The sequence below is a fragment of the Haliaeetus leucocephalus genome, unplaced genomic scaffold, assembly GCF_000737465.1.
Source record: "Haliaeetus leucocephalus isolate CR32 unplaced genomic scaffold, Haliaeetus_leucocephalus-4.0 Scaffold258, whole genome shotgun sequence".
Lineage (NCBI taxonomy): Eukaryota > Metazoa > Chordata > Aves > Accipitriformes > Accipitridae > Haliaeetus > Haliaeetus leucocephalus.
Window position 1 is genome coordinate 102,287 of NW_010972694.1, and position 10,541 is coordinate 112,827.

General features: G+C 51.8%; 1 protein-coding gene across 1 annotated transcript in view; it reads left to right on the plus strand.

The window, feature by feature from the left end:
• FRMPD3 (FERM and PDZ domain containing 3) overlaps nucleotides 1-9,769 on the plus strand; it is a 31,358-nt gene extending 21,589 nt beyond the window's left edge. Inside the window, exons 13-14 of the mRNA XM_010568798.1 lie at nucleotides 5,261-6,082; nucleotides 6,894-9,769. Coding sequence (XP_010567100.1) covers nucleotides 5,261-6,082; nucleotides 6,894-9,769 — 3,698 coding nt within the window. The remainder of the gene's footprint in view (nucleotides 1-5,260; nucleotides 6,083-6,893) is intronic.
• Nucleotides 9,770-10,541: the final 772 nt, after the last annotated feature.

Below are 10,541 nucleotides of genomic sequence, written 5' to 3' on the forward strand. Positions count from 1 at the left end.
ATGCCAAAAGGGGTAGTAGGTCTTGCCCTTTTCTTGACAGTCTCAAGAAACCAATGTCACTCTGCAGGGGGGCTAGAGTGAGTGTGAGGGAAAGTGACAGTGTGGAAGCGATGGAGCAATCGATATATGGTCTTCATACCAAAGAGCTAGCCCCTCTCTGGATGGCCTGGTCTATCCTCCGGGGTGCAATGAAAACCTCTCTGACCAGTGGAGTGGAACAGTTTCCCTGCAGACTCAGTACACTTGGCCCAGCCACTCAGGCATTCTTCAGAAGGAGTGAATTTAGTGTGTATTGAGAAAACAAAGTCTGCTCACAGTTCTGGTCTCGCTACAGCTGCAGGCTGAGCTGTCAGGAGCTAGGCAGATCACAGGGAGCAGGGACTGCTGATCATTAGCACATCTCTGCAGGAACGATTTGAAAGCCCCACTGGGATGAATCAAGTTAGCCCAGGCTTTGACTTTTCCAGGCTGCAGGCAGGCTGTGCCAGAATCTTAAATGTAAAATCAAGCCCTGGCCCATGCTTTTTGCCTAGCAGAGGAGCTTATCCATCTTCCCCGAGGCCCATTAAAACCTCCTGCTGAACTGCAGACATTTTTCGAAATGCACACTCTGTCCGGATGCTGTCAGTTAGATCCATCTCTCTGCATTTCCCCACGGAGCCATATGCCAGATCCTTGCCCTCCGCAGGAAGGGTTGTGTCATGCTGGAGCTGCGCAGGAGATTTGCTTCCCTGCCCCTTCCTCTCCCTGCTCCCACCAGCAGCCATCATCAGCCAAGCAGCTCCATGTCCTTGGTTGCTCTCAGCTCTTTGTTGGGACCTTCTTCCCCAGAGCAGCCAGCAGCTGGATTATGGATTTTAGGATTTTGGCCCCATTTGGCAACAGGCCCTGGCTTGGCATGGGCAGCCAGCAAGGCTGTCCAAGCGGGGCAGGCTGCTAGCATGACCCATCAGAGATGTCTGGCTTTGGGAAATCCTCTGCTTTGGTCCATGCCACCCCACCACAGCCCAGTGCTGAAAGCACGTCCCCAGCTGCAGCAGCCTTGTGTTCACTCACACAGCTGCCATTTCTGAGTACCAGTATGTCCATAAATGAGAGAGAGATTGTTTTGATTGGGATTTTAGCATTGCAGGTGATGAACACTCTAATACAAACATGTGTTTGGGGAGACAAATTGTCCAATTTGTTGAGCTAATGAATTTAATTAGGATTTATTTGATTTAATTTATACTTGGTAAGACAGAGCCTGCATCCCCTTGGCAGCCATTCTCAGCACAGCTGCACAATTCAACCTGTAATGCAGACAGATGCCCCTCCTGAGGGCTGGACCACTGGCCAGAAGTTCGAGCAATATTTCAGCCGCTTGCCTTGCACAAGGGAGCAAGGGGAGGCTGTTGCAGGGAAATATTTAATAGCAGAAGCAGAGGGCTCTTTCGGAGCTAGCCTGATCCAATAGCTGTCAGCTAGACAGAAACAATGCATGGATCTTGGGCAGCGAGGGACAAGAGACTAGGGGGGTATCTGTCACTTAAAGTCACCCAAGCTATGTTGGATGTCTCCCCGGAAGGCAATATTGCACCATGTTTAGCAGTGTCCTAAGGAAAACTGCTTGGTCTGGACACCATTATGCAAAAATGGTGACAACAGTTCCTTCTTGCCGTGTAATGTGTGAACTGGCAGACTGAGGCTGAAGGTCCTCATTCATGCATGCAGCCAGGCTGCTCCCATTGCCCTCCGAATGTGGCTGGTGGCTCCATGATGCAGCATCCGCATCCCTGTGTCTCACTGCCTGCTGTGCTGGCCAGCCCTCCTCTGGTTCTGCCCAGCTCTGCCTCCCAGCAAGCTACTGGGATCTTGCTTCCTCTCCCTGCTGCTGTCATGCAGCACAGAAACAAGACATTTTCCCAGGTAGCCAATGTGGATGGAGTCCAGCCCAGAGCAGTAAGAAAGCTGAGACATTTAGGAAACAGACATGTCGGGAAAGATTAAAGGTATTTGCTGCAGTTAGTCTAGAAAAGAGATAGGTGGGGAGATGGAGAGGGAGGAACAGGACAATATTTCTGATGTCTAAAGGTCGTTTGTAAAAGGGCACTGATCAGTTGTGCTGCTGGTCCACAGTGTCATTGATCTAATTCCTCACAAAAAACCAGCTTTAGGGTCAATACTTTCTTATCATAAATGTCATAATATTTAACTTTATAAAATTTATATGATTAAACTCTATAGCACGTAATCATTTTGGAGACAATGGAGCAAACCACACAAGGAGCTGGCCTGCTCTGTCAGTGTGTCACAGGACTTTTGCTGGCTGGAGCTCAACTGCTTCTAAATCCTGTCCAGCCACCCTCTAGGCTCTTCTGGCCTCCATCATCGCTATAGCCCAGCCACACCTAAGGGCCTCACTAAAACACTTTCAACAGTTCTTTGTAATGGGAATCCAGATTTTTATTGATTTAGGAAAAAAAGGCATGTCAGCTTCTTCAGTACCACACGGGCTTTTTTTGAGCTGGCCATCTTCCACGTCCACCATGTAAATCTCTGTATGTCCCTCTTCCTTCTGCCTCCTCCAGGTCTTCCCTTCTCTCCTTACTGCAGGGAGGGGTTGATGTCTCAGAGCCAGAAGGTCCCTTGACTTCAGTGTCAGCAGTCCCCTCCTGTTCTTGGTGGCAACATGCGTGGTATCCCTCAGGGCTGAACCCTTTCCTCTAGAGAGACCCACGTACTCAGGTAGGGAGGCCGAGGCAAGTGTGGCGCATACAGAGCAGCCCATGGGAATGTGCTCCCCTCCATCACACACACACTTATGAAGGTTGCTTTAGTTACGGTTTTCCTGCCTCAGAGGTGGGGTACAGACAAGCCGATCACCCAAAATCCCTTCCACCTCATGATCTGTTCAAGGAGCTAGCCAATAGGACCCCCTGGGAAACTGCCCTTAGGGACAAGGGAGCAGAACAGAGCTGGCAGATCTTTAAGGATGCTTTCCATAGAGTGCAAGAGCTCTCAATCCCCAGGTGTAAGAAATCAGGAAAAGAAGGCAAGACACTGGCATGGATGAGTCGAGACCTGCTGGTCAAACTAAAGGGCAAGAAGGAAATGTACAGGCAGTGGAAGCAGGGACAGGTATCCTGGGAGGAGTATAGGGACGCTGCTTGGTTGTGTAGGGATGGAGTCAGGAAGGCCAAGGCGCAGCTCAAGCTGAACTTGGCAAGGGATGCAAAGAATAATAAGAAGGGCTTCTACAGGTATGTCAGCCAGAAAAAGGTCCAAGAAAGTGTACTGCCCTGATGAACACAACTGGCAAACTGGTAACAATGGATGAGGAGAAGGCTGAGGTACTCAACAACTTTTTTGCCTTCACTGGCAACCTCTCTTCCCACACCTTTCGAATGGATGGATGTATGACAGGGACTGGGGGAGCAAAGTCACTCTCACTGTAAAAGAAGATCAGGTTTGTGACGACCTGAGGAATCTGAATATACATAAGTCTATGGGACCTGACAAGATGCATCCCAGAGTCCTGAGGGAATTGGCTGATGTAGTTGCCAAGCCACTCTCCATGATATGTGAAAAGTCATGGCAGTCAGGTGAAGACCTCGGTGACTGGAAAAAGGGAAACATTGCCCCCATTTTTAAAAAGGGTAGAAAGGAGGGCCCTGAGAACTACCAACCTGCCAGCCACATCTCTGTGCCTGGGAAGATCATGGAACAGATCCTCCTAGAAGCCATGTTAAGGCACATGGAGGACAGGGAGGTGATTTGACACAGCTAGCATGGCTTCACCAAGGGCAAGTCTTGCCTGACCAGCCTAGTGGCCTTCTATGATGGAGTGACTACATCAGTGGACAAGGGAAGAGCTATAGATGTCATCTATCTGGACTTCTGTAAGGCCTTTGACACGGTCCCCCACAACATCCTTCTCTCTAAATGGGAGAGAGATGGAGTTGATGGGTGGACTGTTCAGTGGATAAGGAATTGGTTGGATGGTTACATCCAGAGAGTAGTGGTCAATGGCTCAATGTCTGGATGGAGATCAGTGATGAGTGGTGTCCCTCAGGGGTCCATATTGGGACCAGTACAGTTTAATAACTTCATCAATGACATAGACAGTGGGATTGAGTGCCCCCTCAGCAAATTTGCAGATGACACCAAGCTGAGTGGTGCAGTTGACATGCCTGAGGGACAGGATGCCATCCAGAGGGACCTGGACAAGCTTGAGAAGTGAGTCCATGTGAACCTCATGAGGTTCACCAAGGCCAAGTGCGAGGTCCTGCACATGGGTCGGGGCAACCCCTGGTATCGCTACAGGCTGGGGGATGAAGGGATTCAGAGCAGCCCTGCGGAGAGGGACTTGGGGGTGCTGCTGGATGAAAAGCTGGACATGAGCCAGCAATGTGCGCTCACAGCCCAGAAAGCCAACCATATCCTGGGCTGCATCAAAAGAAGTGTGGCCAGCAGGTCAAGGGAGGCGATTCTGCCCCTCTACTCCACTCTGATGAGACCCCACCTGGAGTACTGTGTTCAGCTCTGGAGCCCCAACATAAGAAAGACATGGACCTGCTTGAGTGGGTCCAGAGGAGGGCCATGAAGATGATCGGGGGCTGGAGCACCTCCCCTATGAAGACAGGCTGAGAGAGTTGGGGTTGTTCAGCCTGGAGAAGAGAAGGCTCTGGGGAGACCTTATTGTGGCCTTTCAATACTTATAAGAAAGATGGGGATGGACTTTTTAATAGGGCCTATAGCGATAGGACAAGGGGTAATGGCTTTAAACTAGAAGAGGGTAGATTCAGACTAGATATAAGGAAGACATTTTTTATGATGAGGGTGGTGAAACACCAGAACAGGTTGCCCAGAGAAGTTGTGGATGCCCCATCCCTGGAAACATGCAAGGTCTGGTAGAACGGGGCTCTGAGCAACCTGATCTAGTTGAAGATGTCTCTGCTTATTGCAGGAAGGTTGGACTAGATGCCTTCCAACCCAAACCATCCTATGATTCTATGATCTGCATGTGCAGGACATTTCTTCCTGCACTCATTACTGGCAGGTAAGCCCAGCAGGTTGCAGAAGATGGTTTTTCAAAAGACAAGCCAGGTGACCTGGCTGTGCCACAGGGAACACACATGTTCCACTGCAGTCTGGCATGCCAAGGGCTGGAGGGCAGAGAACACGTGGATGCTTCTCCAGGGTGAGCAGGAGCTTCCCTGTGCTGTTTTCCCTTCTCCCAGATGCTGCTGCTAATGTGCCTGTTGTGGTTTTTGTTTAGATTACATCAACACACACAACCTACACCGGCCCGCTGCGGCGGGGCACACGGGAAAGAAAGAGAGCGGGTTGGTGGGTGGCTCTGCCACCGGCACCGGAGCAGCTGGGGTTCCAGCTGCCAGGGCTTCAGACTCAGAGCTCATCAGCTTTTGCTACCTGCATATGCGAGAGCAGAGGAAGGAAAGAGAGAGCAGGACAGATATCAATGAAAACCTGATTTTTTTTGAGGAAACTCGTCCCAGGACCAAATCCGACCCCACTTCCAAAAGCTCTGGCCAAGGCTACAATGGGGCAGCTAACCAGTATGACCCAGATGGCCTTGACCAAGACAGGCACGCAAGCAGGGCCAGGGCACATACCATAGACACCCACCTGCGGAGCGATGCCTCACACTTCTATTGTGAGTCCTGCCAAGCCAAAATCAAGAGCCGGCTGGCCTCATGCAAGGGGAGCAAGCCTGGCAGCACCCGTGACAATATGGTGGACTTGATGTCACTTCCCCCTCCTGGGAGCGATGAGGAAGAAGATGAGACAACGTCCCTGCTCCCCGCCATCGCTGCCCCCCCTCCTGGCTTCCGAGACAACAGCTCAGATGAGGACGACCCCAAGCGCCGGGCAGCTGCCCAGAGCCAGGAGCAGGGCCGGCACCTCTGTGGCATTCTCTACGACGAGATCCCTGTCACGCTGATAGACAACGTGCAACCACGGACAGTCCGAGACCATGCCCAAGAGCTGGACGATGCCCTGGTGTCCACCCTGCAGGCACTGGAAGCCCTGGCTGCTTCAGAGGATTGTCCGCATCCCCCACCACAGCAGACAGCAGGTATTTCGGTGGCTGTGACTTTCTTTTTTCCCTATAGCCTTTCTTTCCTATGGTACATCCTTCCCTTTAGTGTCCTTCTCCTATCCTATATGTGATTGTGGAGCAGCTTCTAGTGAAAACTAAGTTGTAGCAACAGGCTCTAGCAGGAGCAGCCAAGCTGCTGCTCAGATTTCTAAGAAGCTGAGGTGGGACTCCTCTCCCTGACAGTGGCTGAAGGAGTCTCTTGGTTATCCCGTATCTGCCATGGTCCACGTGCCATGATGCTGGGGTGAGGCACTAACAAACCAGTACCGTGAGCACGAGTTCCTCCCTGCTGTGACCCCACTCAGCTGATACCTTTGGCCCTTTGTCTTCGCAGGTTCCCACCCAGGTTTTGAAGTGTGTAAGCCCTTCACAGGGCAAACCTGCTGTCAGATGGGTGTCCCTGGAACCAGCCTTCTGGCAACACAGTCCTTTGTCCCTCTCCCCATCTTGGTTGCCCTACTCACTATGGCAGAGTAGCTGTTGCCCAATTTTCCTTCTCACTCCAGACAAGTCCCAGTAGCTCTGCTATCGCTAACGCTGGAAGGCTTCCCGGGACCTTTTTCCGGGCCAAAAGCTCTTGCTGAATTGAGCTAGCAAGCCAGCTCAGTGCTGAAAGTGATCTCTCCTAAAAGCATTAACTCTTGGTTGCGGGAAGTCACTAAAGTCTCTCTGATGGGATGCTGTGTCCTGCATTCCTGGGACCCTCCTGCTGCTTGGAGTTCCCCTTTTCTTTGCGTAGCAGTGTGTGTGGATGTTGTTGTGGGGTTTTCTTTATGTCCCTCCTCAGGTCTTATTGTCCTGGCTGCCATCACTCCTGAGTCATCCTTGGATTCTGGCCATGAAACCAACTCTTCAGAGCTAACTGATGTCTCAGAGATGGTCTCTGCTATGAAACAGCATCAGAACGCAGCCTACTTCCTCGCTCAACACATCAACAAAGAAAACCTCCTGGCCAGAAAAGACCTGCCTTTCCGAATACAGAGCTGTGCTGCCCAAGCTGTTCTCACCTCACCCTACTCCCTCAGCCACCAAGAGCCAAGCCCTTCACTGAAGCCAGCTTTCCCTCACCAAAGCCCCAGCCTTAGCAATTCCAAGAGCAAACAGGAGCAGCAGCATGCTGATCGGACCTACACCTTGGCTGTCCAGCCGATGCTGACCCCCCAGCTTAATGAGCAGAACAGGGGGGCTCCAGTGCCAGGCTCTGAGTGCAAGGGTGCAGGCCACACAAAAGCTGCTTTTGAGGTATCGCTGCATGCCACAGGAGCCCTGAGCGGGGAGAAGGCACAGGATCTACAAGAGAAGATGCTCAAAGAGGTCCAGCCGAGCTCCAAGCTCCTCCTGGATCAAAAAAGTGGTGTAAATCCAGCCATCATTTCAGCTGCTCTGCAGCAAGTGGCAAATGCAAAAGGCTCAGCTCCCCAAGTGGTAGCAGCCTCAAAAGAAGACAAGAACATGAATGGTACCAGCAGCTGTGCATCAGCCAGCAGCAAGCCTTTGAAACTTAAAGGAGGTCCACAAACTGCAGAGATATTATGCAACTGTCAGCAGCAGCAGCAGCAGCAGCAGCAACTCTCTCCACAGCAGTGCTGTGAAGTTTCTCCAAGTGCTAAAGAAGCTCATGGCAGTAAGGCTGAAGCTTTCCACCTCGCCTCAGCAGGTGAGGAAACGATGCCTGGTAAGACTTTTGCCTCTAAAAGCTACCAGCAAAAAGTGAGTAGAGATGCTTCAGGAAAAGCCACAAGTGGAGAGCTAGGTCAGAAGGCAGGTGGGGAAGCCACAAGCCTCATCTTTCAGAAACACACAGCTCCTTCAAACCAAGGACAGAAAACGCAACAGGAAAGTTCAGCCAAAAGCTTAAAAGCTGAGAGTAGCAATCTGCACTCTCCATCACCTGGTAGCACTTTCAGGAGCACCAGTGAGGAACCCAAAGGGCCAGTCCAGCTGGTGCCCAGATCTGAGAGCCTGCAGATCAGCACTGTGCCTTCCAAAAAAGAAGAAAAAGTCCTGGAGGTAACCCAACAAGATGCTGATATCCCAGCTAAACCCAAAGCTCCAAAAGCTCCCTTCAGGTTGAGGAACCTGTTCTCTGCAACATTTCCAACTCGGCTGAAGAAGGAGACAGATGAGCGGCAGGCCCAGCTGCAGAAGGTGAAGCAGTATGAGCTAGAATTCCTTGAAGAGCTGCTCAAGCCAAAGAACAAAGGTGACCTCCCACCACAGGAGTATCTGCACCCTCCTGCTCCTGGGCGCTGCAGCTGCCAGCTCAGGAGCAGTCCTGTGCAAAAAGTCCCAGGGATGTCCAGGGAGCAAAGGCGCAGCTGCGACTGCAAGCGGATTTGCAGGGGGGTGAGGCCACCCCCTAACCAGCTGGTGATGCCAGAACTGGAGAGGCGAGGAAGGGATAAAGTTACTGATGACCAGAAACAGACAGAAGCCATTAGGTTGACAAGTGTGAGCAGCCCTTCCAAAGGCAAGCGGATACGATCCACAAGTTTAGAGTCCAGAGACTACCGGTCAGATCCAGAAAACAATGTGTCCTGTTTGACAACGTGCACTTCCCAGGCGGAGTGCATGGGTGCTCCCCACTACAGGAAGCTCTTGCGTCGCTACAGTGTCAGTGAAATAGATAAGACTGATAGGACATCCCTGTCCTCTGACATCTACCAGAACATCTATACAACCAAGCAGAAAGGCCCCCAGAAAGAGCCTGAGCCCAGCATCCTTTGTCCTGTTCTGAAGAGCAAAATCCAGGAAGCCTCTGGAGTGGCTGACCCCTCCTATGTCCAGATAGCACAGGAGAAAAAGAACCAGAAGAGTTCAGCAGTGTTCTCTGTCCAGGAGGAGATGTATCCAAGTCCTGCTGAGCTGCGGGATGAAGACATGGAGGATGAGAAGTGCTGCTCCATCCGGTACTGCTTCTACTACAGGAAATGCGATGTTGCAGATGATGGGAGTGAGAAGGATGAGCTGTCCTATTCCATCCCCATGCAGATACTCCCAGGAATGAAGCTGGACAATCAGATGGTCCCAGTCATGAGCAGGACTCTTCAGGTCCTAGATGCAACAGCCTGCAGCAGTCCCAATGACAGTCAGACCCAGGAAATAGATTTAAGGACCTCCAGTTTTGAGGGGAGCTTGGCAAAGATCAACACCCTTCGAGGCCATGCCTACAGCTTTCCCAATGGGTTTCTGCAAGTGCAGCTGGATACCAATGAGCTCCTGACTATCCTGAGGCAATGTGTGGTGAGCCCTGACGTCCGGGACTGCAAACCCTACATATCCCAGCTGGCTGAGTACAAGCAAGAGCTCGCCCTCAAGTTCAAGGAGTTTCGGGCATCCTGCCGCCGTGTGGCAGCCGTAGACAAGAGTCCTACCCACATGCTCTCTGCCATTACGAGCAGCTTCCAGGTGCTAAGCAGCCTCATCGAGACGTTTGTGAGGCTGGTGTATGTCGTGCGCTCGGAGTCCCAGCGCCAAGAGCTGCTGACGAAGGTGGAGGAAGTGGTGAGAAACTACACCTTCCTCCTGAAGGCTGCGGAGGAGTCCACGGCCAGAACGCTGAGCCACCAGCAGACCGTGGAGCAGCTCGCCCGCCAGTCAGCCACAGTTGCGACTGTCATGAGCACGCTCACACGCTCCCTAAAGACGTTGATCAATAAGTAAGCCAGCTATGAAAACCAACAAGCCAGTGTGTTGGGCCATGTGCTAGTGATTCTCAAATCACATAGGTCTGGTGAGGATGCGTGTCTACAGGCCCACATCTACTGTGGTTTGCAGTAGCCAAGATGCTGTTTTATCTCTGCAGAATGGATGGTTGTGTTGGTGGTATTTTTGAAGGGTAAATTCATGCCCTGTCACAAGCTGTGCAACCAGCTTGTCAGGGGTCTCAAGCAGCTCCTCTGCTTGCTTTCCCATGCTGGCTTGTTGGTGACGGTACTTGCGGGGCACAGTCACCCCATCTCCGTGCTAGTTTGGTTTCATGTGGTTCTGGGCCTCACTTGTGCAAAGACCTCCACAGTGTGTGGTGGGCCAGTGAGTTAGCAGTAACTGAGCCAAGATCTGGCTTCACTGAGGCAGTCTGGACCCAAACCAGTGTCTTGCCATGTAAACAGCTCTTCTGCCTCCAGGGTGTTCCTGGCCCACAAATGCAACATAATTAGCAGCAGAATGGATCTCTGGGGTGCAAGTCCCTGCTGCTATGCTAGAGCCTCGGAAGTAGTCCTAGCACGGGCAGGATGCCATAACCCTGGGGCAGAGCTAGGTCACCCTAGCAGGCTCTACTCTCACAGCTTAGGCAGCAGTGCCCTATTCCTGAGCACAGGTACTGCCTGTGCAAAAGGCGAGGGCTTAATGCCTGCAAGTAGGGAGGATCCAGGGAACTACAGGCCTGTCAGTCTGGCTTCAGTGCCAGGGAAGGTTATGGAGCAGATCGTTT